The sequence below is a fragment of the Mustela lutreola genome, chromosome 11, assembly GCF_030435805.1.
Source record: "Mustela lutreola isolate mMusLut2 chromosome 11, mMusLut2.pri, whole genome shotgun sequence".
NCBI lineage: Eukaryota > Metazoa > Chordata > Mammalia > Carnivora > Mustelidae > Mustela > Mustela lutreola.
Window position 1 is genome coordinate 95,833,792 of NC_081300.1, and position 27,656 is coordinate 95,861,447.

Sequence of the window (27,656 nt, forward strand, 5' to 3'; positions counted from 1 at the left end):
TTTATTTATTTGAGACACAGAGAGACAGAGACAGAGCTTGAGCAGGGGGTAAGAGGCAGAGGGAGAGGGAGAAGCAGACTCCACAGAGCAGGGACCTTGACATGGGGCTCGACCCCCAGACCCCGAGATCATGACCTGAGATGAAGGCAGACGCTTAACCGACTGAGCCACCCAGGCACCCTTGACCACTCTCTTCAAAGGAAGTCCTCTTTATGAATTAAAAGTACAAAATCCTCAGATCAAGCAACCAATCCAATTCCATGGAATGAATGGAGACTCTTTCAGAAGGCCCATTATTAGGTAGGAAAAACTGACTTTTCTCCTTCCCTCCAAATGAATTTATGGAAAATAAACGTCATTTACTATAAAAGGATAAAAATTTTAAAAGTTAAAAATAGGGGCGCCTGGGTGGCTCAGTTGTAAAGCACCTGCCTTCACCTCAGGTCATGATCCCAGGGTCCTGGGATCAAGCCCTGCATTGGGCTCCCTGCTCAGTGGGAAGCCTGCTTCTCCCTCTTCCACTTCCTCTGCTTGTGTTCCCTCTCTTGTTGTGTCTTTCTGTGTCAAATAAACTTTTTAAAAAATCTTTTAAAAGAAAGTTAAAAATATCACAAATCGCAGATAAGCAACTATTTCTCTAAATGAAACTAATAAAATATAGATTTACCCTGAAGAAAAAATACCATGCCACAAAATTTATTTGAAATGTATGACTACTGGTTCCTAGGATGGGTGGTTTTCTATATTTTTTCTCCCACCAAACTTTGAATTCTTTTTTTTTTTTTTTTTTTAAGATTTTAAGAATTTGTTTACTTGAAAGAGATCACAAGTAGGCAGAGAGGCAGGCAGAGAGAAGGGAAGGGAAGCAGGCTCCCAGCCAAGCAGAGAGCCCAATGCGGGGCTCGATCCCAGGACCCTGGGATCATGACCTGAGCCGAAAGCAGAGGCTTTAACCCACTGAGCCACCCAGGCGCCCCCAAACTTTGAACTTTTGACTCATATGACAAACAATATGCTTTCCCTCTTCCTGTAAAGTATCATCAGCGGTTGCTCAAAATATCATCAGTGGTTGCTCTTCAACAGAGACAGGAAGTCACATGAAGTCCTAAAATCACTCAAATGCTTTTCTGCTTAATCACTCTACAGTTAGATTTTTTTCCTAAGCATTTATACATGATTGCATAAAGTTAGTTTTACTTCTCAAGTGTTTTAGGGAATCCACAGTATTTTAGTAGGTGCAGTTACATAAGGTATAAGACCCAATTTTCAATCTATGTGTTAGGGGATATCAAGATTCTTAGAGAAAAAAAAAATTCAACATAAAAACAAAAAACTAGATCCATGGCAAACACAAGTAACTACCATTTCGTATCTTTACTCTCAAGATAGGAGCGTATTAACTCAACTGTGGACAGTCTAAGTCAAAATTAGAAGTCACTACTGGAGGCAAAATTAATTTAAACTAGAAACTCGACTAAAGGAAAATGAAGCCAGTCATCATGCTTTAGAAAATCTCAGATTTGTAAGTTCTCATTCACTCATTCGATATTTATATCCTGAATGCTTGGGTCCTTGAGACACAAATATAAACAGAACACAGTGTTGGCCACCGGTGGAGAGAGAAACAGGGACAAGTAATGCCACTGAAGAGTAGTAAGTGCTTTAAGACATTTCTACAAAATGCTGCGGGAACAGACACATGCCCTTCTTGCAAACTCCTGTATAAACAGGAACAATGACAAGTTCTGCCGGCTAACGGGGACACAGACAGGAAAGCAGAAACACTTGACGCTCTCTGAACTGCCCCCTTCTTTTTATGATCAATCCCAAACAAACCATGTAATCTCCCTGTGCCTCAGTTTACAAAGCTATCAAGTGTCCAGTGAGTGCTAACGAGGGACTGTCTCACAGGAATATGTGAGCAGCAAGCCTTTGTGGACTGGTCTCTAACTTGCCCTGTTCTAAGTGAAGCAGCTTTTTTTTTTTTTTAAGGTTTATTTAAGGGGGCGGCAAGCACGTAGGGGGAGACACAGATGGAGAGGGGGAGAGAGAGGGACTTTCAAGCAGACTTCCTGCTGAGCACCAAGCCCTGTGCAGGACCCTGAACTGAAACCAAGAGTGGGCCACTGAACAGACTGAGCCACCCAGATGTCCCAAGCCACTTACTTATAAAAAGGTAAATATGGCTAATTGGTACTTACCAAGTACAGATTTAGCTCTGACTGAAAATTTAATCAGCTGCGAAATGAAGGTGCCAGCATAGGTATTTTCTATTACCTCAACCAGAGACCCAACCCCTTTTGGGTTGTTCCCTCCAAGCAAGTCTCCCATAGAGAAGGGAAAACCTTCCTGTCCTGTTTTTACCTTACAATTTTACTCCTCCATTTCGAAAATATGTGACAGCTATACCTAAAACCCTCTAGCTCTTTAACAATCTTTAGGGGTACCTATCAGGCTGGCAGGCACTATCCTAAGTGCTGGGGAGATGAACATGAATGCCATACAAAGTTTCTAGACTTCCACAGAACCTAAATTCTAGTCAGAGGGAAATGGACAATGAATAAGTAAATAACTGAGAAGAACGTTTTAAGTAGCGTAAAGGGCTAAGAAACAAAACAAAATGGGTGATGTCACACTGCCTGCGTAGGTGACAGGGAAAGTGTCCCTGAGGAGGTAACCTCTGAGCCAAGGCTCCAATGCCTGACTATAAGGCATCAAGCATGCCGAGACTTAGGGGTAGAACATTCCAAGCAGAAGCAACAGCAAATCCCAAGGTGCAGATGAGTCTGGGGTGTAGGAAACAGCACAGAAGCCAGGGTAGCTGAGTGGGGTGAGGCGGGGAGACGGGTGGAGGAAGGGGAGGTCTGAGAGGGTGGGCAGAGCATGTGGGCCCTGCGGGTCCCGGGAAGGAAGTCAGATTTTTATCTGAACGTGATGGGAAGCCCTATGAGATAGCAGTGTGTTGGTTTTGGCCACTGCAAATCTGTAGCACCGAGAGGTCTATAGCAAGGTCTGGCACAGAGGAGACAATCGACATATTTCCTGAATGGACTGGAGGATATGCAATACAGCTGTTACAGGTTCTCTAGGCTAAGCAAACATTGTGGTTTCTTTACTCCCTTTACGCCATCAATCTGTAACAGATGACAGTAAACAAATCCCCTTCGAAAATTAACATGATGAGCACAGATGATGTAGAACAGATACTCTCTCATAAACTCTAACTCGCCTGAGAACAAACAGGTAAAGATGACATTAATTATGAAGACAATGGTTAAAAGAAGAAAAAGTTATGTTTGACTTGCATGTTAACTCTTGAAATCCATCTTCTCTTCCCAGGAAGAAAAGGAGGGATGGGGTAGAGCGGGGGGTAAGGTGGGCACAGAACTACTGACTCTTTCATACAGACTTGTAAGTACCAAAATCAGGATATTTTCAACTAGGAGCATGAATCCCTTTAACAAAAACTTAAGTAAATAGTGAATGGATAAATAAAATGTTTATCCATAAAACAGAGTATTTTAGTCATGAGAACCAATGAACTACAACACGGTGGGCCTTAAAACAAAATTTATGTGGAAGCCAGACACAAAAAAAACCTCTGTTAAACGATGGCATTTAGACAAAATGTCCAGGAAAGGTGGATGCCAGGAGGCAGATCGGTGATTGCCTGGGCTTGGAGGTGGAGAAGAAATGCCTTGCCAAGTGGTAAGAGGGAACTTCTTAGGGTGAGAGAAATATTCTAAAACTGAATTATAGTGACTTCCTAACTGTATACATTTATTAAAAATCACTGGGGTGAGGCGCCTGGGTGGCTCAGTGGGTTAAAGCCTCTGCCTTCGGCTCAGGTCATGATCCCGGAGTCCCAGGATCCGCATCCTGCTCCCTGGTCAGCAGGGAATCTGCTTCTCCCTCTGACTCTCCCCCTTCTTGGGCTCTCTCTCATTCTCTCTCTTTCAAATAAATAAATCTTTAAAAATAAATAGAGTTGTATTTACTAGTGTAGAAATACCTCGAATCTACAGAAGTATATTATGAAGTGTTTACACTAAATGGCCCTGCCACGGGCATGTTTTAAGTGAGCACAGATAAATCTCACAAACATAACTGAACAAATCAAGAAAGACACAAGAAGGAAGTACGTGCTGCGTGAACTGTAGTTCTTTTAAGGTTCATGCACACACAAAAAACCCTTATGAATAAAGTTCTTTTTTGACTCTCAGGAAGACTTTTTCCTCTTTCACAGTATCCGAAAGACCTACAGATCTACACTGCAAGATTCTTCGTGTAAGAGCTCTGGGAGAGGCTCGTAAAAAAATAAAATGTGTCGTTTCAAAAATAAAATGCTGAAACGTCTCCCCATGTACAGTCATAAGCTAAGAATTCAGCATAGAACACACAGTTGTGTTGAAACACAACAGCTGGAAGTCGGTAGCCTCCTTGAATAATCAAATATACCTTAAAAACGCAGCAAAACCGTCTGAAAAACAACCAGGGCAATTAGTTACCCCAGAGATTCCCAGTCTGCAAAGAGGTATGTTTCCGAGAGTCCAGCAAACCGCAGCAGAAAGCAGCCTTCAGTGAGACGCATGCGGTATTCATGAGGACAGATGGGAGCACAGAGAGGCCAGAGACACATGGCAAAGACACAGATGGGTTTGCGACAAGCAGCTCTGAGGTCCCGCCTCGAGCCTCCAGATACTAAACCCAAATCAGCACAGCTTACTCTGTGGCTAATTCGTTCCACTGGTGACTGTGAGCATAAGGTGTGGGGGAGAGGTGACAAGGGGGAGCTTCTGCAAGCCCTGACTGCCTTCCTGAGACACACGTGCCTGATGCAGTCATAGCTCCAGAGCTTCTGCCTGGCTCTCACACAGCTCATCTGGCTGGACATCGCGCCCATGCAGAAACCTACCTGCTCTCTCCTCCTGCAGTGGAGGGAAGAAGCCAAGTTACACGGGGCAAAGGTTTGGAGAAGGCAAGCTCGCCTCCCTCTCCTCTGCACTAGTTCAGCATAGCAAGAGCCATGAGGGGGCCCTGTGGGTAGGACCGGGAAAATTCTAGACCAAACCTCACATAATAGGGATCGAACGATCTTAGTTTCACTGGGATTTTGGTAATTAACAGCATTTTTCTTTAATTAGGAAAATTCCAGATCAAATACTTTAGATTTCTAAACCTAATTTCCTTTTATAAATTAATCTTGAAGTAAAAATGTTTCCTATTTCTGGGCACCTGGGTGGCTCAGTGGGTTAAGCCGCTGCCTTCGGCTCAGGTCATGATCTCAGGGTCCTGGGTTCGAGTCCCGCATCGGGCTCTCTGCTCAGCGGGGAGCCTGCTTCCTTCTCTCTCTCTGCCTGCCTCTCTGCCTGCTTGTGATCTCTGTCAAATAAATAAATAAATAATCTTAAAAAAAAATGTTTCCTATTTCTAAATCAAAGATTTCTATTAAGCAAGGCAGCATGTTAAAGGAGAAAAAAACATCTGAACTGGGGCGTGAGGACACAATGAGACATGAACACATTTATCACACACCTATACAACCTAAGGCAAGTCCTGTTTCTTCTCTGGCCTTCAGTATACTATATACATACACACACACACACACACACATACACACACACACACATACATATATTTGTGTATATATAATATACATCTATATTTCATATCTTATATATATGTATGGATTTTTTTTTTTTTAGATTTTTAAAATTTATTTATTTATTTGACAGAGATAGAGAGAGAGAGCAGCAGCAGCAGCAGAGAGACAGGGAGAAGCAGGCTCCCGCTGAGCAGGGAGCCGATATGAGGTTTGATCCCAGGATCCCGGATCATGACCTGAGACAAAAGCAGATACTTAACTGAGCCACCCAGGCGCTGATGGGCTTCAGTATTATAAAAGAGGCATTTGGTGATCTCAAAAGATTCTTTCCAGCTCTAAAATGCTGTGGTTCTAAGGTACTCCTGTAATTTCTCCCAGAAATACTAACCAAAGGCAGTAAATCATTTTATTGCTTCTGATAACACACTCATATGACTTCAGATTCTCACAGATTCAAATGAAATTCTGTTCCAAGTACACTAGTTTTGGACATGTCATTAAAATTTTCCTAGAAATACACCATTCAAGTCTCTACGACCCGAACAGCATCTGCACATTCTCCTTCCTTCTTCCCACAGACCTGCTGGAAGTCTCCCTCCCTTAATCAAAGGCCAGGCAACCCCCCTGGGTGAGCTGGGGGGCGCCACTTCCTTCCGGGAACCGTATCCACCACTGACCCCCTCTTTACTGTATCTTTAACCTGTTCCCGAGTCTAGCTCAGTTTAGTTAGGATATAAATACCCCAGACCCTGCCATCTTGAAAAAAGAAAATAAAACCTTTCTGAGACCCAACACTCCTCCAGGCTGACCTCTGAGCTTTCCTCCAACTTCCAACCTCCTCAAAGAATGGTCACCTCCAACTTGTTCTTACCCACGTCCAATCCACTCTTACAAAGCAGCCAGAGTAGCGTTCCCAAGCTACAAATCCAACATCACTCTCATTCTTAATGAGAACAGCCTGTCCTCGTAGGCCCCGTGGCACTCGTCCCTGCAGACCCCACACCATCAGCCAGGCTCACCTCCTACCACACGCTGGCTGCGTCTAGGGAAGGATACTGGCCTTTTCCCCAAACACGCCAAAGCCTTCCCGTCTCAGGGAGTCTGTCTTCCCTCAGCGAGAAGGCTCCGTCTCCCCACCACCACTTCCTGCTGCCAGGTCAATTCCTATCCTTCAGGTCCATTTTAATCAAGACAGCCTCCTGGAAGCCTTTGGTTGTCAGTTAAACCAAGCTGACCGTGTCATTCCGGCTGTCTTAGCAGCCAAGCAGTGTGCCCCTGGACCAGTATTTCAATCACCTGTTTGTCACAATGGCTGGAGGAAAGGTAGAGTTTCTTGTTTTGAAAGTGTGCCCCGCCCTTTCTTGAATGGGAAAGAGGTCCTTTACAGATAAGCACTTAGGACAGCTTAGGACAGTACTGCATATGATCTGCTGTCTCATCTATAAGGTGGTCCTCTGCTGAGGTCATAGGTTTCTGATTTAACCAAAGCTCACTAGGTAAGTATGGGCCGTAAGCCTTAAAATCTGTCTATGCCGTTTAACCTAGTAATTCCACCTCTATGAAGCTATCCTATAAAAGTAAGATATATACCCGAAAAAACTTTAGAAGATTCATGGTAGCAATATCTATACAGCAAAGAAGAAAAAAAGTAAGCATCATGACTCTCGATCTTGGGTAGTGAGTTCAAATCCCACGATTGGTACAGAGATTACTTAAAAATAAAAAGATCCTTAAAAAAAAAAATGGGCATCAAAAAGTCTTTGTTGCCACAAAAGAGCAGCTGTACCAAATTCAAAGCTGGCCCATCAGTGAACATCAGCTAAACAAACAAGATACAGGTTGAGCTCCATCCCACAGAAATGCTATCTTAAAAATGCTTTAAGTTCTGATGCATCAACCTTTGAAATTCATGATGATTGTAACTGAAGAGGGAACCTACTGACCTTGAAACTAAGGGATCCAGAAGGAACCTCGTAACGGTAAGAAGTATTAGTGGACGCCCAAAGATATGTGAGGCCTCCTCAATGCATGGAGGTGCTATGGGCCTGGAAGGCAGAAGTTCTGGGTTCTAACTCTACAATCTGCTGAGAACTCACTACGTGATTAGATAGTCACTTCATTTCTCTGGGCTTAAGCTTCCTTATCCGTAAGACAACAGTCATCAAAAACACTTCCAACTTTACAACTATACTATCAATCATTAGCTCTCCACAAAAGGCCCTGGAGTAAAAAGACCACAGTTTAAAGGACAGGTCCACCCCTCTTTGCATTGGGAGCCCTTGGACTGGTGACCCCACTGCCCCGAGCCTCTGTCTCCTCCTCAATTCCCCAAGGCTGCTCCAGAGCACTGTGGAAATGTTCCATGAGACATATGGTACACTAAGGGCTAAAAGCTCTTCTCATCCTCCTGCGGCATTCCTGGAAGCTGCCAGACCTGGAGGAATTTACAGCTGCTGAACAGATACAAGGAAAGGCAGAGCACCAGGTCAAAGACTGCTGGCCAACTTCAGGCCCTACACTGAACTGACTGAAGTGTGGGACGAGTAAAATAGTAAAGCTTCAAATTTCCATCAGGGAGAGACAGAGTTGCCTGAGTGCTTGCTGTATCCCAGGCACTGCTAAGAATTTTATATGCATTATCTAATGTAATCCTTTCAATGATGTTAGATGGTTAGTACCAGTATCCTCTCATTCTTACAGATGAAGAACCTCGAAGTTAAAGAACTTGCTGAGGTCACAAAGGCAGAGCTGGGGGTCAGCTCTGGCCTCTTGTTCAAAACAAAGAACAAACTGGGAGCCTTCGTGGCTCAGTCGGTTAAGCATCTGCCTTTGGCTCAGGTGTTGATCCCGGGATCTTGGGATCAAAGCCCTGCCTTAGGCTCCCTGCTCAGCAGGGAACCTGCTTCTCCCTCTCCCACTCCCCCTGCTTGTGTTCTCTCTCTCTCTCGCTGTCTCTCTCTCTGTCAAATAAATAAATAAAATAAAAGAACAAAATCACTAGTCACAGCATTGACTTTATACATTGTATAAAGATCTTCCTAGATCTTAAGCAGACAACTCCCAACCTTAAAGGAAAAGATACCAGAGATTATTTCTAAGGCATAACAATTCTGAAATAACTTCCTATGATGCCTGAGTTTTTCAAGACACCTCAGGAAGCAGGATCTTATACATGCCCACACACCATCCTTCCAGCAAAAACTACAAACCAAGGGGAAAAAACCTTTTATAAAGGTTTTTATAAAGCTTGTTTTGTCAAGTAAGTTACGAGTAATAAACTCAATGTTCCTTTGGCTAAACTGGTTGACAGAATCAAAACCAATCATTATAAACTTAAGCTCATAACTACGCTCAAACCATAGAGTCAGCTTCTAGTTTGTTCCATGTTCACACATAAACCAAACACTAGAAAAGCTGGGTAATTTCTCTATTAATGAATGGTCTTTCTAGAACAGACTCCAAGTCTGTCTATGTGCATTTCAACCATTCGTCAGTTCAACACAATGACCTCAGTAGTTTCTGGACTCACCAATACTCTGTCTCCAATTTTGAGCTCTCTCTCTCCTTTCTTGATGGAACCGGCCTCTGAGAGGTTGGAGATAGATTCACTGGCAGTTTTTGTAAGGTTGCTGATCTGAGACGTAGCTGAAGGTTCCTTTGTTGTTGGCTGGGCTGATTTATGGGGGATATTTGAAGGGGCTGCTGGGGAGGGGGTCATCATGCTGGCTGCAGAGGTGGACAGAGGCGAAGTCGTTCTGGAAGCAGGCGTTGTCTGCAGGCCGTTAGCCTCATCTTCTGCCTGCACCTTCCTTGTTAGCTTCGAAGGGCGGGTGAAAATGCCTTTTAGAGGCTCACACTGGAAATACCGAACTCCTGCCACCGAGCCATCATTCTTGCCTATGGGTTCATCTAAAACAATCCCGGCCCACTGGCCTGGGGCAAACTGGGTTTCTCCCAGAAACTGGATGAATCCAGGCTTATTCCCATTCACCCAAACTCTCTCCCCGACGCGAAAGTCATCCACAAACTCCTCTGGTGCCTCAGAGGACGGTGTGTTTGATGCTTTCTCACTGGATGTTGTTCTTTCTACTGGAGCTACAACTGCAAAGAGAAGAAAGGATCAGAAAAGACTCAATCTCATATGCAAGCAGACAACTCATAACTAGGAAGAAAATAAACTGGAGAAAGCCCAAGCAACAGGAGCACTCACGGCTCTTCTAAGATATTCTGTATATCTGTCCTTCTATTCTGTTCTTTTTTTTTTTTTTTAAAGCAAGGAGGCCAAAAGTGCTTGACCCATTCAGGCGCCTGCCTAGCTTGGTTGGAAGCACATGGACTCTTGATCTCAGGGTCATGAGTTTGAGCCCCATGTTGGGTATAGAGATCACTTAAATCAATAAAACTTAAAAAAAAAAAAAAAAAAAAAAAGGACTCAGCCCATCACTACCATTTTCAATTCTGTCGAAACTCAGTGAGCCGGTAGGATTTAATCTTTATTGGCAATTAAGACTGGAAAGTCAAAGCAAGTGGGGAAAAAAGTCCCTTTCCCCGAGTTCATAACACAGGCCCGATTTCATTCTTTCCCCCATCCCCTGCCACACATATCTTGAGAAAACAACTTCCTGGTCCCTGGAGATGGGCTCTATTCCCACGGGTTAGAGTGGTCAGGGAAGGCTGACAAGTCCAGGACCCTGGAGCCACAGATCCACACTCGGGCTTAGACGAGGAGGAGATTCAGGGCCACAGCCCTGCCATCTCACTCCAAGACCACCAAGTGAACCCTATTCCTTCGCTGGCAGAGACAGAAAGCACAGCAAGGGGGAAAGACAGCACCTGGCGCAACTCCCTGCTAAGGCAAGATGACTTCATGCAATCTCTACTCTGTGGTAAAAACAGAAGTTATATTTTGCCAAAATGTAATATTTATACCAGAAACTCAAGCATTCAACCACTAAGCATTTATTAAATATTTGGTATGAACTGGCAAAGAAAGTCCACATTCTTAAGTGCTCTACCATTTAGTAGGCAGACTGTGACCTTAGCTGGTACATGACCTCTCTGAGCTCAATTTCTTTACCTATAAGGGGAAAGTAGTATATAAAGAGTTTTATTAAATCAGGGGTGTCTGGTTGGATCAGTCATTAAGTGCTTCGGCTCAGGTTATGATCGCAGGGTCCTGGGATCAAGTCCCACATCTGGCTCCTTGCTCAGCAGGGAGCCTGCTTCTCCCTCTCCCACTCCCCCTGCTTGTGTTCCCGCTCTCACTGTGTCTCTCCTGTCAAATAAATTTTTTTAAAAAGAGGTTTAAAAACAAAATAATGTACTTATTTATGCTCTGCCTTTCTATGGGTTTCTACCACTCCAGCACTAGTCCCAAGCATTGTTCTCAGTAGGGGACAGAGCAAGACAGCATAGTCCATGCCCTTTTAGAGCCCAGAGCTTAGAGATGTGGAAACGGTCAAGAGACACACCAGGTAATCTCAGATGACAGAAATGCTATGGAAGAGACAGGGCCTTTAGGCAGAGCAGTCAGGGAAGGTCTCCTGGAGGAGGAGATCACATCTGGCCGAGGTCTGATTGAAAGAAAGAAAGCATGAACTGTGGGTAGATTGGGAAAAGGTGGTCTGGCCAGCTTATAGCAGGTGTTGAACATCCCCTTAGGCTACCTATTAGAAGAGACTGTCATTTTGATTTGTGAAGGGTTTTTTTGTTTTGTTTTTTTGGCTTTTTACAAGACAATAAATTATCTCAAATCAAACAGATAATAACCTGCCAAAGACAGGCCAGCCAAGTCAGTTTCTTAGAATCCATTCCAGTTGTGTACATGAACCATTCTTCCTGACAGGGTGCTGCAAGCATGAGTTTCTGAAAAACAATCTTCAAAAAAGGGCCCAAACAGGAAACAATCTCCTTTTAAGCATCTAAGTTTTAGTGTTTATAAGCTGCTTTACTCTTAATAACAACATGCACTGTGTAGCAAGTACTGTTGAGGAAACCAAGTTGAATTTCTCATGATCCCCTGCCTGACTTTACGTGCTAAGGGATGTGCACAAAAAGTGCTAAAAAGTGAAAAAGACAATGCTAAAATGTGCTGGGGTGGGCTGAGCATGACCGTGGGAGGGTGCAGGGAACAGGCAACACTCAAAGGGGTCCTAAAGAGAGGAAGGATTTGGAGGGGAAGGAGAACAGGAGACACCACAGTAAAGCTTTCTTCTCCTCTAACATGTTTCACGGCCTCCAGTTTTATCATGATACACGAAATGGAAATCGGAGGGGGAGACGAACCATGAGAGACTGTGGACTTTGAGAAACAAACTGAGGGTTTTGGAGGAGAGGGAGGTGGGGGGGTTGGGTGAGCCTGGTGGTAGGTATTGTGGAGGGCACGTATTGCATGGAGCACAGGGTGTGGTAAAAAATGAATTTGGGAACACCGAAAAAAAATAAAATAATACAATATTTTAAAAAATAAAAAATAGGGGTGGCTCAGTGGGTTAAAGCCTCTGCCTTCAGCTCAGGTCATGATCCTGGTGTCCTGGGATCGAACCCCGCATCGGGCTCTCTGCAAACCAGGGAGCCTTGCTTCCCTTCCTCTCTTGCTGCCTGCCTCTCTGCCTACTTCTGATCTCTGTCTGTCAAATAGATAAATAAAATCTTTTAAAAAAAATAAAAATTAATTAAAAAGAGAAAAAATGTAAATAACTTGGGATCTTCATTCAGTCAATAAATATTTTCTGAGCTCCTGTTAAGAGCCAGGCAATGTTCTAGGTATGTGGGTAAATTTGGGCAGTGAAAAAAAAAAAAACTACAAAGATCCTTGCCCTTGTGGAAGATCAATGAGGTTTTAAGGAAAAATCTGAAGAAAAATGTTGGACTTAATATTTCATAGTGGACACCTGTCTGAATGACTGATAACCTATCTAATAGCATATAAACCACATGAGAAGACCAGAAAAGCAAGCATCAGATGCCCTGACTCTCCTATTGAAGACCTTACATGGTCATTATGGGCTATAAACTGAAACGGTGGTGGAGGAGACAGAGCGCAGAGGGAAAAGAGGCTGCTGGAGACCATCAAGGCCACGGGTTCACCTACAACATGGGGAGGGTTTCCTGCGTGGCCTAGACTCAAGCCAGTGCACTGCCTGCTCCCTTGACACCAATGGCCAACTTCAGATCACTCCGTGTCGTCAAATCTTTTAAGCCAGGGCCATTCTTCTTTTCTTTACACATCCCTAAACCCCAAAGAGAACGGCCCAGTTGAGTTCAGGGAGGCCAAGAGAGAAAAATTATCTTTTTTTATTCTTTTTGAAGAATTTATTTATTTGACACAGAGAGACACAGTGAGAGAGGAAACACAAGCAGAGGGAGTGGGAGAGGGAGAAGCAGGCTTCCCGCAGAGTAGAGAGCCCAACGCGGGGCTCAATCCCAGGACGCTGAGATCATGACCTGAGTGAAAGGCAGATGCTTAATGCCTAAGCCACCCAGGCACCCCAAGAAAAAATATCTTAATGTTGTAAGGATTAAATACTGAAGTCACTTAACTATTTAAGCACCCTGCACTAAATTAACTAAGAGCTCTTCCTTAAAATGTGTAGATACAGGGAGAGCCTGGGCGGTTCAGTCAGTTGAGCAGCAAACTCTTGATTTTTGGCTCAGATCACGATCTCCGGGTCCTGGGATCGAGCCCTGTCCTGGCGGTGGGCACTCAGTGGCGAGGCCCCTTCAGGATTCTCTCTCCCTATGCCCCTCCCCCCACCCTGCTCGCACGCACGTGCTCTCTCTCTCCCAAATAAATAAATCTTTTTTTTGTTTTCAAAAGATTTTATTTATTTATTTGACAAACAGAGATCACAAGTAGGCAGAGAGGCAGGCAGAGAGAGAGGAGGAAGCAGGCTCCCCGCTGAGCAGAGAGCCCGATGCGGGGCTCGATCCCAGGACTTTGGGATCATGACCTGAGCCGAAGGCATAGGCTTTAAACCACTGAGCCACCCAGGTGCCCCCTTTTTTTTTTTTCCAAATAAATAAATCTTAAAAAAATATGTTTAGGTATAAAATTCCATACTTTCGAAGAGAGAGCAAGAGAGCACGAGCAGGGGGAGTGATAGAGGGGGAGCGAGAGGGACAAGCAGACTCCCCACTAACCACATAGCCCTACACAGGCCTGGACCTCAGGACCCTGAGGAGCGATCATAACCTGAGCCAAAACCACAAGTCAAACCCCTAATCAACTGAGGCACCCAGGTGCCCCTAAAGGTCCATGTCTTTTCATTATAACTTCTTCAAATATTTTAAAGAATATTAATTTGTTTAAGGTTGTCTTTTTAAAGTTTTCAAACAGGATTCTAACTTAGATATAAATCATCCTTACCGGCAGCAGGCGTCTTCAAGGCTGTGCTTCCAGGCTTAAGGATCTTGGTGGGGGCCTTAAGCCCACTTGGTTTTAGCATACTCATTGTCCTTAATGTGTCAGAACTGTTCTTCCTTTGCCTGTTGCCACTATCTTGCCCCAACCATTGATACAACTGTAGGTGTTTCTATGGTGAAGTCAGTCTCTGGGTTAAATCTGCAGGAGAAAAATATAAACAGAATTTAGAATCTATGGGAGGAAGCAAGCAGAAGTAACATCTATTATTAAAGCAGCTTTCACCAGCTCAACTTTTCCTTACACACGATGACAAACTGTCTCCACACTAAATCCAGGAAGCTAGATTAAAACACGAAGATGCTGCTGAGATGCAATTTACGACACTAAAAACAAGCAGTTAAGCCTAACAATACATTGACTTCTCTTTAACATTATGAGCTCGGTATGGTGCATGAAGTCCACACCGTCCACAGAAGGGGGTTCCGAAAAATGTGCACCAACCTTAATGGCAGGAGAAGAAGGGAATGTTCAGTTTTTACTTCATTCATTTCTATGTTGCTTAAGTTTTATGACAAGCCTGTATTAACTGCATACTTTTTTAAGTTCACAGAATTACGCAACGCTCGATCTAAAACCATGTCTTTGTGAGACTAGAGTAAGGTTCAAACTCTTTAAGAAAAAGCTGTATCTGGGAAGTGCCTAGGGAAAAAAATTTTTTTTGATCTGTCTATAGAAATGCAATATAATTCTTTTTTTTTTTTTTAAGATTTTATTTATTTGACAGAGATCACAAGTAGGCAGAGAGGCAGGCAGAGTGGGGAGGGGGGACGCAGGCTCCCTGCTGAGCAGAGAGCCTGATGTGGGGCTCGATCCCAGGGCCCTGCTATCATGACCTGAGCCCAAGGCAGAGGCTCCAACCCACTGAGCCACCCAGACGCCCCAGAAATGCAATGTAATTCTGATTTACTCAAGACCAGGTATGAATATACAACTTTGAGGCTCGGGCAAAATAGGATCTTGTCTTAGTCTAAGAGGAGGAGACACACACGTGATGTAATGAGCACTGGGTGTTATTTTCAACTGATGGATTGCTAAATTCTACCTCTGAAACTAACTTAAAAAATTAAAAATTAAAAAAAAAAAAGAAGACCGGAAAGGCTTTGGGATTCTGGAATGTGGGGAAAGATTTCCAGACATTACATTTATAAATGGAATAAATCAATCAAAGAGAAAAATGCTATTCACTGACTCTGTCAAACAACTGTGTTTTTGTACTTTCTGCTAGTGGAGCTGGGACAATGACACACTGATGTGACTCTGCCACCCCATCTCTCTTACAAGCAATGACAAGCACCAGTGAAAACATCTAGCCAGGGATGACGGAGGAGCCTCTATGGAGCCACTATGAAGTGGGCTGAAGGGTGCTCACTGCCCCCACCCCCAACAGAGATGTATCCATCCAGAGCCTGTGAATGTGACCTTATTTGGAAGAAGAGTCTTTGCAGATGCGATTCACTTAGGGATATTGAGATGAGATCACCCTGGATTACCTGAGTGGGCCCTAAAGCCAACCACAAGCATCCTTACTAGAGGAAGAGAACACACCAAGGAGGCACCAGGAGATGAAGGCAGAGACTGCAGTGATGTGTCTGAAGCCAAGGATGGCCGACATCCTTGTATCCATCGTAAGGTAAAAAAGCCACCAACAGCTCAGGGACAGGCATGAGACAAGTGTTCCCTCAGGGCGCCGGTAAAGAACTAGCCTGCGGGCACAGTGCTTTTTGACTTCTGGCCTCCAGACCCCAGAGAACACATTTCTGTTGTTTTAAGACCTCCAGTTTGTGACAATCTGCTAAGAGGGCCCTAGAAGGGGCGCCTGGGTGACTCAGCAGGTTAAAGCCTCTGCCTTCAGCTCAGGTCATGGTCTCGGGGTCCTGGGATCGAGCCCCGTATCGGGCTCTCTGCTCATCAGGAAGCCTGTTTCCTTCTCTCTGCCTGCCTCTCTGCCTACTTGTGATCTCTGTGTGTCAAATAAATAAATCTTTAAAAAAAAAAAAAAAAGATAGCCCTAGAAGCCTAATACAGTCACATCAGCTTTTCTGTTGAAAGATAATCAGACTGAAGAAAAATCATGCCAAGACAGTTGCCTCATTAGGCTCCATTTGCAGATTCCCCATGGTTCTTAAGAGGGTTCAAAATGGTACAAGGTGTTTTTTAAAATGTCAAAGTAAATTATGTGGTTTTGAGAAGACTCTGATTAACACAGAAAGAAATGCTGTTTCCTGGAAGGCCAATCCTGACTATTAAAACAAAATCCCCAGGCTCCTTTCTGTCTCCACAGTCATCATCCCTGCCATGGGGGGCGGGGGGGCAGTGGGTGTGGGAGTCTGGGTGCCAGGACAGGTGGCTGATTCAGGGTCAGGTTTGAAACCACCTGCTTCACTATCAGACCCTCACCATACACAGCCTGTAAGTTACAAGCAGATTTACTGGCTCTTGCTATTGCCTTAGATGGAAGGGAATGGCTGAGTCCCTTCTAACTTCAGCTAAGAAAGACTATTTACATGTCCAGAGAATCTGAGAAGGGTGGAGACAGGCGAAGGGCAGAGGCTGCCACGGGGACTTGCTATGCTGTGTCTACTCTTCACCCTGGCCATCATCGTAAGGTAAAAGGGTCAGGTAGGTAAGAATAGGACAGAGCAGGGACGCCTGGGTGGCTCAGTTGGTTAAGCAGCTGCCTTCGGCTCAGGTCATGATCCCAGGGTCCTGGGATCGAGTCCCACATCGGGCTCCTTGCTCGGCAGAGAGCCTGCTTCTCCCTCTGACTCTGCCTGCCTCTCTGTCTGCCTGTGCTCGCTCGCTCTCCCTCTGTCTCTGACAAATAAATAAAAAATCTTTAAAAAAAAAAAAGAATAGGACAGAGCATAATGGTCCTGGGCAAGCTATGATGGTAAGAAAAGAGGATGACATGCTTCTTAAAATACTTTCACTCAGGCAGAACAGTGAGTTCTTGGGCTCTGGTCAAGCACTCCTCCCTAAAGAGAGATTTTGAAAACCACCACAATCAGCAACTTGGAAGCCTCAGCCAATTTCAAATTTTGCAGCTCAACTCCCTGAGCTCACAAAAATCTGACGATCTAAACGCCTCGGCCTAAGAACAGAGCATGGGGTTATTAAGAACCTAAGAATAGGGGCACCTGGGTGGCTCAGTGGTTAAAGCCTCTGCCTTTGGCTCAGTCATGATCCCAGCATCTTGGGATTGAGCCCTGCATCGGGCTCTCCGCTCGGCGGGGAGCCTGCTTCCTCCTCTCTCTCTGCCTGCCTCTCTGCCTACTTGTGATCTCTGTCTGTCAAATAAGTAAATAATCTTAAAAAAAAAAAAAAAAAGAAAAAAGAACCTAAGAATAGTGATAAACCCAAAGTCTAGGACTTCGTCGTCTAATGTGAATGCCTCTGCATCGTGGTCCATCTGAGTCATTTGAATCCCAAAGCAGAGAACTGTGACCAAGAAATAATAACAAAGGAGAAAAGTCCAGTCTGTTTCAATAAAAGAATCAGGAGCAACATCAGCCATGCTGGGTTTTTAAATCTTCTAATTCAAGTTTCTTCTTCATGCATTATTAATGAATGGCATGTCAGGCTTGATTTAAAAAAATCAATTTGCTGAAAAACAAAAGATCAAAGTCTTGGTCATGGTACCCACAAACTGTAATGACCAAGAAGCAACATCTCTGCATAATCTTTCAAGGTCAGTGAATGTCACCTTAAAACTAATCAATTCCAAAACATGCAAACAGAAAAAAAAAAAAAAAAAAAAAAAAAAAGACGTTCTTGCCTCACTAATATCCTGAGCGCAGTTAAATTTCTGATGTTTGTGCTTACTGAATCTCAAGAGTTTTGAACCTAAAAGAAGACAAACCACCCATCTCCTCTATCCTCCCAACATGTAAGGACAATACACAGATTACAATCTATAGATAGTTTCTACGCATATTATTACCCCATTTGAAGCTTACAGTTCTGTGGGATCAGCTACTATTATCCTTCCTTAACAAACCAATTAGCACCTCAGAAATTAACAGGTGCATTTCCTCATTTGTTAACGATCTACGGCCTGAGGTCACTTGGCTAAGCAGCACAGATGTGACCAGCAGGGTCACATCTGTGCTGCTTAGCCAAGTGACCTCAGGCAGCGCAGGCCTGATTCCAGAGTCCAAGTTCTTTCTGATAAACCTAACATTCAACTTAGGAAGGACAGCACACCACAATTAAAGAGATTAGGACTCTTCTTACTAACATGACCTACATGTGTACAGCACCAAGAGAGCCCACAGCACCAGGATAAAACTGTCTTCTCTGCATCTCAAAGTGTCCCAGGGAGGTGAACAATTGTCATTATGGCTATTCATGGTCAAAGACAATGAAGATCTGAGCAATTAAACAGCTTTCTCAAGGAGACTCAAAGAAGTGATGGTACTCTGGGACACCTGGGTGGCCCAGTGGGTTAAGCCTCTGACTCTTGATTTCAGCTCAGGTCAAGACCTCAGGGTCAGGAGATCGAGCCCCACACTGGGGTCCTCACTAAGCCTGGAGCTGGCTTAGGATTCTCTCTTCCTCTCCTTCTACACTGTATATGTATACACCCACCCATACTGGTTTCATACATATAATTTAGCATTTAAAAAGTGAAAATACATAAAAATGATGAAAGGTATTGTATTGCCAAAGTAAAAAGAAGTATAACCCAGAAAGTCCAGAAAGGGAGTTAAAAAAAAAAATGTCTATTTTATGGACACTGGAAAAAGTTTCTTTGGAAAATAAACAAGGGTAGTATGGAGAAGGATGAGCCAAGATTGCAAAAAATTGTATGAAAATCAGCATTAAGGATATTTGAAACAAGGCTCCAAAATTCCACACTCAGATTAAGGTTTGGGTCTCCAGCCGTGACCAAAAGGAATAGTGTCTTTTGTTATTTCTCTCACTATAAATATACAAAGTTATATTTTATAATCCATAATCTCTAAGCCTATTATTATTATTTTTTTATTTGACAGAGATCACAAGTAGGCAGAGAGGCAGATAGAGAGAGGAGGAAGCAGGCTCCCCACTGAGCAGAGAGCCGGAGGTGGGGCTCGAACCCAGAACCGTGGGATCATGACCTGAGCTGAAGGCAGAGGCTTTAACCCACTGAGCCACCCAAGTACCCTATTCCTCTTCTCTTCAACTGTCTGAGGCCAATTTTCTTCATGCACATCAATGGAAACAACTTCTTACTACAGATCCAATGCAGAATAAGTCTATTATTATGATTCAAGAGTCTCACCTCTGAGTAAATGGATTTTTAAAAATGAGTTTCTTTTTTTTTTTAAAGATTTTATTTATTTATTTGACAGAGAGAGATCACAAGTAGGCAGAGAGGCAGGCAGAGAGAGAGAGGAGGAAGCAGGCTCCCTGCTGAGCAGAGAGCCCGATGCGGGACTCGATCCCAGGACCCTGAGATCATGACCTGAGCCGAAGGCAGTGGCCCAACCCACTGAGCCACCCAGGCACCCTAAAAATGAGTTTCTGAACTTACTGAGTGGAAGGTAAGCTCACCACGGTAGGAGTGACAGAAATATGCCATTCTGCCAACTCTGACTTTCATTTACTGTGATACCATGGTTCTCAGGATGAGGTCCATGTACTCCTAGGACACCCCCGAGACCCTTTTAGGGAAACAGAACTATTTGCACAGTATTACTAAGACATTTTTTGCCTTTTCCACCTCGTTGATGTTTCCACTGAAGGTGCGAAAGTGCTGGTGGGCACGGACCGCAGGTGCCACGTCAGGGCAATGAGAACACGCTGCACGTTCTTCACGCCCATGTACGTGCAAGGAGGGGAGAAGCCACTTTCCCATAACAATGTAAAGCACTTGGTGTAGCCGAAAAACAAATCATTTTATTACATTTCAACCCTTAAATATATGCTTTTTAAAAAGATTTTATTTATTTATTTGACACAGAAAGAGAGTGAGCAGGAGGGAGAGGAGAAAAGAACCTGAAGCAGGCTCTGCATTGAGCGCAGAGCCCGACATGGGGCTCGATTTCACAACCCCTGAGCCTGAGCCACTCAGGCGGCCCAAATATGTGCCTTTTTAATACCCTACAACAAAATAGGACACGCACACGAAGCACAGCGGCCGTGAACCACCGTACCATGTCTCAGAGAAGAACGGGGGCGAAGGAGGCACAGGCTCAATTTGCCACTTTTTTCACAGAATGTGAACTTTCCTTGAAGAAAACGGTAGACTGTGGTGACTGCGGCGCGGCTGTCCGGCAGACATGTTCTTGAAAAGGAACCACGCGAAGGGTCACTTCAAGGAAATCAACTTGACAATGAGAGATTTTAAGCGTTCAAGAGAAACTTAGAATTTTGTGGGGGTTTTTGTTGTTTTTGTTTTTAAGATTTTGTTTATTTGACAGAGAGAGACACACCGAGAGAGGAAACACAAGCAGGGGGGAGTGGGAGAGGGAGACGCAGGCTTCCCGCCAAGCAGGGAGCCGGATGGGGGGCTCGATTCCATGACCCTGGGATCACGATCTGAGCCGAAGGTAGATGTTTAACAAGTGAGCCACCCAGGCGCCCCTAAACTTAGAATTTTGGAAAACATATCCTCTACTGTAAGCTCGACAGCTTCCCAATACTAAAGACTTTTGGGATGAGATCAACGGTATTCACAAATGTAATTTTTGTACATTATATAATGAAATGTGTCAGTACACGGAAACGTGCCTCTCCACAAACCAGTATCATTCAACCTACAACGCACAATGTTACAAAATCATCAAAGCACAAAGCAGGCCAATGGATTTTTATGTAACAATAAACATTCATAGTTTCAGATGCCACTTTGATGAAACTACAACCCATCAAATTTTGGGACTAGTATAAAGGAAGAAAATCCATAATTATCTGAAAATGCTCTTAAAATACTTTTTTCCTCTTCTCTTCAACTGTCTGAGGCCAATTTTCTTCATGCACATCAATGGAAACAACTTCTCACTACAGATCCAATGCAGAAGCAGCTGCCTTCTAGTAAACCTGTTTTCTATTAAAGACACATTTGCAAAAACGCAAAAGCAGTGTCATCTTCTCACTCAAGTTATTATTTTAGAGAAACAGTTATTAATTTAAAATGTATGTAATGTGTAATGGGTTTGTTATAATTTCTGATGAACTGATATTTTCAGCTTTAATTTCTAATATGGTACACATCAATGGATAAAACCTAGATAAAAAGTTCAATTTTTAAGAAGGTAAAAGGGTCCTGGGGAGAAAAGGATGAGAACTGCTGTTCTGTTCTGTTCGTTTGTGCCCTACAATTTGAGCTGCAAAGGTTGAAAACCCCCATGCCCTAAGGGCTTCCAGAAGCATGTGCCTCTGGTTCCGATGTTTACAGGTGAGGATGCCCAGTCAGCAGATCCAGCATTACTACTGTATGACCACGGGCACAGCACTGTGCAGGGGGCTGAGTGATAGAACTGAACCTACAATTTGTCGGAAGATGAGAAGTATATACGTAGCAAAAAGAACACAAGTATGCGCTACCATCAGGGTATCTGTATGCATAAACCAGGTGTCTCTCTAAGGCAGTTATCAGACAGGCTGTATTCTAAATCAGTGATAGTCAAAGTGTGCAGCAGCACCAATGTCACCCGGGAACCTGTTAGAAACACGAGTCATCATCAAGGCCCCTGACCAGACTTCCTGAAACTAACTCTGGGGCTCTGGGGGTAGGCCTAGATTTTAAGCCCTTCTTCTGGTGATTCTGATGCTTATGTCTGAGAACCACTCCCTGCTGATCAGCTGGTAAGAAAAGTCCCCTGAGGTTCATTTCCTTAATCATGTGAACCATCCAGGTGTCCGATTCCCCAAATGCCACTCCAGAGCCCTTGGCACTACAGGCCCCTCTGCTGCTGTTTCCGGTGGTTTGCTCAGCCTTGAAGCCCTTTCCAGGTCTAGTTACCTCCATCTACTGAAACCTTCCTCAAGGGCAAACTCAGGCATTCATCTGCCCCACAAAACCTTCCCCAATGCTCGCCAGTGAAACTGTGCCCATCCTACAACTTCCCATAGCACAGTTTGGACTCTTCCTAGCACCAAGCACACTGAGCTGTGTGTGTAGAATGTGCATTCCACGTCTTTTAGCCATTGCTATATTCCCCACAGTATTTTTTTTAAAGATTTTATTTATTTTTCAGAGATCACAAGTAGGCAGAGAGGCAGGCAGAGAGAGAGGGGGATTCGGGCTACGTGCTGAGCAGAGAGCCCGATGCGGAGTTCGATCCCAGGACCCTGAGACCATGACCTGAGCCGAAGGCAGAGACTTAACTCACTGAGCCACGAAGGCACCCCTTCCCCACAGTACTTTATAAATAATCCTCATTAAATAAAATCAATGAGGAAAGTAGCCTCAATTGTTTAAATGACTCTACAAATCAGGCCGGGTATATCAGTATTTTAAAAAGTTATACTTGGGGGTAGGGGAAGCACCTGACTGGCTCAGTTGGAAAAGCACATGACTCTTGATCTCAGGGTCATGAGTTCGAGCCCCACAGTGGGTATGGAGATTGCTTAATTCAACAAATTTTAAAAAGTCATACTTGTGCTACCTACAGCTGACGGAAAATACAGGTCCTAAACATAAGCTCAAGGAATTTATAATGTGGTTGGGAAAAAAGACCCATATATACATAAAAAATAACTAAGAATACATATAATTTATGAGATATACCAAATACCAATACCACGTGATGGTTCTAGAAGTGTTTTCAAAGAGGAAAGCGTAGAGCGGATTAAGGCAGAAAGAAAAGGCGCGACGGCAAGGCAGGGTTTCTGAGGGGGCTCAAAGGACAGTAACTTAACGGCAGAGACTGAACCCACTGAGCCACGGAGGCACCCCTTCCCCACCTCTGTGCGGGAGTTGGCAGTCAAGATTTTTAAAAAGGCAGAGAGGTAAGACTCCAGAGAAGGAGAAGGAGGAAAGGTATAAAGTGAGAAGCCTGGTTTGACACACGTCAGAAGATTCTTGCAAGAAATCGAGTTAGACAAGAGTCTTAAAGTTCAATCTAAGAAATTTACTATGATCTGCTTTTACCTGCCTTTTACCCCAAGGGAAAAGCCTCCTTTACTTCAAAATTCCAGTGGTAGGAAATGAAAGATGGCTAGAGTTTCCTGTTAAACCCTGAATTTATGTCAGTGGTTCATCTCAGTTATCTTAACCTGGCTACCACTGTCAAGCAAAGATTTAAACCAAGGGTTGGCAGGTTTTTTCTAGTGGCCTGCCAAGCCTTCACCCACTCCAACCATGTGTCCAAGTAACAGACAGGGGCTGCCAAGGTAGGTCTTAAATTTCAAGGAAGAGGAGCCATGAGCATCTGAAGTCAGTGATCAAAATGGAAACACAAAGGAAGGTTCTCACCTCAAATCCTTCAGATAACACCTTAGCAAGGATAAATTTGGAGAGGCTATGAAGGTTAGATACCACCGAACACAAATGACAAATTCTGGCCTTCTCTGCTACTGTGCGCATGGGGCAGCAGAGACCAGGTTCCTCGACCTAGCCTGCCTTGATAACGTGAACCTTTATAAAGGGAAACCTCACTAACATGGAGCCAGGAGGCCAGAAGGGGGAGCTCTCAAGCAGTACCTGTCCTCAAGGAAGAACCCCAACGGAACTGTCAACAGGAAAAACCATCAATTAGAGAAGCGGAGGAAGTACACTGCATCTCCTCCAGGAAATCGACTATCCTACTCAGCCAACAAGAAACAGTCATGACCCTGAACTCTAGCATTTCTCCAGTGGACTTTCCTCAAAAACCACCCTTCCCAGCTTCCTTCTCCATAAAGGAACGTGCTTTCTCCTTTGTTGGACTCTCTATACTTTTTGGTATGGCTTGCTTGTTCTGAATTACAATTATCTGCTAGTTACAAATAAACTCATTTTTTGCTGGTAAACTAATTTTTAAGATTTTTATGGTATATTACCACTTACAGACTGGTAAGTCATATTGAAAGCTAAATATTCTAGCTCTGCACTACCCAGTATGGTAGTCACTAGCCACATGTGCTGCTTAAAGCTTAATTTCTTTTAAAATTCTTTTTAAACATTTAAAATAAAGTTTAAATTCTTTTAAAATGCAATAAAAATTCAGGGGCACCTGGGTGGCTCAGTTGGTTGAGTATCCCACTCGTGGTTTCATCTCAGGTCATGATCATCTCTGACTTCAGCTGGGAGTCTGCTTGGGATTCTCTCTCTCCCTCTCCCTCTGTCCCTCCCCAGATTCCTGTACACACACATATACACGTGGTCTCTCTCTAAAAATAAATATTTTTTTCAAGATTTTATTCATTCGAGAGAGACAGAGCACAAGCAGGGGGAGAGGCAGAGGGAGAGGGAAAAGCAGACTCCTTGCCGAGCTGGGAGCCCAACGCAGAGCTCGATCCCAGGACCTAGAGATCATAACCTGAGCAGAAGGCAGATGCTTAACCGACTGAGCCACCCACGTGCCCCTAAAAATAAACCTTCAAAATGAAATAAAAGTTTGGGGCGCCTAGGTGACTCAGTCATTAAGCATCTGCCTTTGGCTCCGGTCACGATCCCCGGGTCCTAGGATCGAGCCCTGCATCTGGCTCCCTGCTTGGCGGGAAGCCTCCTTCTCCCTCTCCCACTCCCCCTGCTTGTGCTCCTGCACTCACTGTCTCTGTCAAATAAATAAAATCTTTTTTAAAAAAATTTAGCTCATCATTAACGACAGCTCCATTTCAAGTATTTAATAACCACAGTGCAATATATAGAACAATATCTACCATCAAAGAAAGTTCTGTTGGGACACCTGGGTGGCTCAGTGGGTTAAAGCCTCTGCCTTCGGCTCGGGTCATGATCCCAGGGTCCTGGGATCAAGCCCCGCATCCAGCTCTCTGCTCGGCAGGGAGCCTGCTTCCTCCTCTCTCTCTTGTCTGCCTCTCTGCCTACCTGTGATCTCTGTCTGTCAAATAAATAAATAAATAAATAAATAAAAAGAAAGAAAAAAAAAGAAAGTTCTGTTGGACAGCACTGTTCTAGAACCTCCTCCATTCAGAGAGGACCTACTTGCCAAATGTGATCAACTAAGGAAATGTTAAGGTTATCTGAATTATAATCCTTTGGTCAAATATATATATTTTTTTGGTCAAAATATTTTTGACTCCTCTTTCGGAAATAACTTCAGAGATAGGTTACAAGTTGTACTTTATTGGTGACCCAGTGCGGTAGTGGCTATCTTGAGACCTCAAAGCTTTTCATTGGACTTGGCTCTAAAACACTACTGGCTGCTTCCAGAATTTGAATTAAAAAAAAAAAAAAAAAGTTAATATGTGATGTCCAACTACTCAGCATAGCAAAAATATATCCAAGGCATATACATAATTCTAAGAGTTCTAAGAATTACTAATGGCCCTATCACCATTATAGATGAACAACACTTTCCCTAGATGACAAAACCTAAGTCCAGGTGTATTTTTTTTTTTAAGATTTTATTTATTTATTTATTTATTTGAGAAAAAGAGAGAAACAGCATGAGAGGTGAGAAGGTCAGAGGGAGAGGCAGGCTTCCCACTGAGTCAGGAGCGGAATGTACAACTGAATCCCAGGACTCTAGGACTATGAACCAAGCCAAAGGCAGTCACCTAACCCATTGAGCTACCCACGCACCCTTTTTCATGTTTTGTTTTTTTTTTAAAGATTTTATTTATTTATTTGACAGACAGAGACTACAAGTAGGCAGAGAGGCAGGCAGAGAGACAGGAGGAAGCAGGCTCCCCGCTGAGCAGAGAGCCAGATGTGGGGCTTGATCCAAGGATCCTGGGATCATGACCCGAGCCGAAGGCAGAGGCTTTAACCTACGGAGCCACCCAAGCGCCCCTTTCATGTATTTTTAAAAGCCAGTCACATTATTTTATAATCTCCATTTCCAAAGTATAATATTGCAACACAGACTACACACTAACCCCAAGAATCCTATATTTATACCACTGACCTGACTAATGCCATAGTTCTAATATCTTTTCAAGCCAAGAACCATTTGTTGTGGTTGTTGTTATTGTTTTGGGTTTTTTTTTTTTTTGCGGGGGGAACAAAGGGAGAAGGAAAGAGAAAATTTAAAACAGGCTCCATGCCTAGCACAGCACCCAATGAAGGGACTCGATCTCACCGCCCTGAGATCATGACCTGTGCCAAAATCAAGAGTCAGAAGCTTAACCAACTGAGCCACCAAGCCTCCCTGAGCCAAGAACCATTTGCAAGATGTTTATCTCTAGAACCTACTTCTGAAGAGTCAAAAATAGCTATTTTGCTTATACATTCTCAAATGGGAAATGTGGGGAGGGAGATATTCCAAGCACCAACTCCGTAGCAGACAGGACTCCAGGACATTTAAGTAGCTCCGTAGCACAATCCCTCCCAATGCTCTTCCTTCAAGGAAAAGGTTTACATCACACCTACCAGGAAGTTTGCTGCTAAACACCAACACTAGAGGAACAGGGGTTTGGGTTTAGGTTTTCCCATGGGTAATCTACCCGTTTAATCTACCCATGGGTAATCTACCCGTTTTTTGAAACCAAAAAAGCCAGGCCTCAAAGAAGCACAAAATCTGAAGTAGATTAATATCCTAGTTTGTGATTTAACTCTGAAATCTGACCTACATAAATTTTAAAAGGGCAAGATACTTATTTCAGGGAAGCAAATAACCTTAGAAGACCTATCTTCTTTGGTACTTCCCAAAAAGAGGTATGCTTTACATTTCTTGAGAATGTCAGCTTTACTCCAAGTCAGGATTCCAGAAAGTACAATTATTCTCCTCCACCCAACCAAAAAATGCGTCCTACCCCCAGGGAAGTCAAGATTTGGGACACATTTGTTGAGAGTGTTAGATACTGGCAGAGACCAGAGTCTGGGGAGGCTTCACGTGATGAGGCCAATGCCAGTGCCTGGTAAGCACCCAGACGGCTGGCTATTATTTCCAAGAATTCAAGTACCCCACTCTCCTCTCAGACAGAATTTCTCTCACGACACAGTCTTTTAACAGGAAATTACATAGCTATCAGCCTTCTGTTCTAAACAGATCTTCAGGGGTTAGGGGTATAGTTCAAGACTACACCCTTCTCAAAACACAGAACATAACCTTACTTCAGTTACTCCTTTTAACAAGCAATCCACGCTTCATTAAGAATACTGAAAATACCCAGATAAAGAAAAAAAAATTGCTTTTAGTAAAGAAAAAAAAAACAAACAAACAGTGGATTAGTTACCAAGACCTGGGAGGAAGGAAAAGTAAAAACATGACTCTAGGAATGAATCCCAAGGCTGGAAATGAAGCCGGAGCCACCTAACACTGCAAAGCACAACAAGCAAACGCTATTTCGGCTGCCCCCAGGAAACTACCCAACAGTCATTTTGAGATGGCTCTGGGATGACTCCCCCTCTGCTATGCTCTGCTACTGTTCGGATCCCACTGGATAACCCTCCATTAAAGAGATCTTGCAAAGGGGATGGGAATTCAAAAATCGAAGGTTCTTTTCTTCCTGCCTAAGAATATATGCCAAAAATGTAGAAATGTTTGTAGCCAAGAAAACTGATCAACTTATGTATACAGGTCAGCTCACTTC

General features: G+C 43.7%; 1 protein-coding gene across 4 annotated transcripts in view; it reads right to left on the minus strand.

Annotated features, from left to right (window-relative positions):
- CLIP1 (CAP-Gly domain containing linker protein 1) overlaps window positions 1–27,656 on the minus strand; it is a 122,798-nt gene that overhangs the window by 71,531 nt on the left and 23,611 nt on the right. For all 4 annotated transcript variants that reach the window (XM_059139600.1, XM_059139599.1, XM_059139601.1 and 1 more), the window contains 2 exons: window positions 13,974–14,168; window positions 9,135–9,706 (listed from right to left, as the gene is read on the minus strand). In XM_059139600.1, the coding sequence (XP_058995583.1) occupies window positions 9,135–9,706; window positions 13,974–14,058 (657 nt within the window). In that variant the 5' untranslated portion in view covers window positions 14,059–14,168. Of the gene's footprint in view, window positions 1–9,134; window positions 9,707–13,973; window positions 14,169–27,656 lie in introns of those variants that run through there.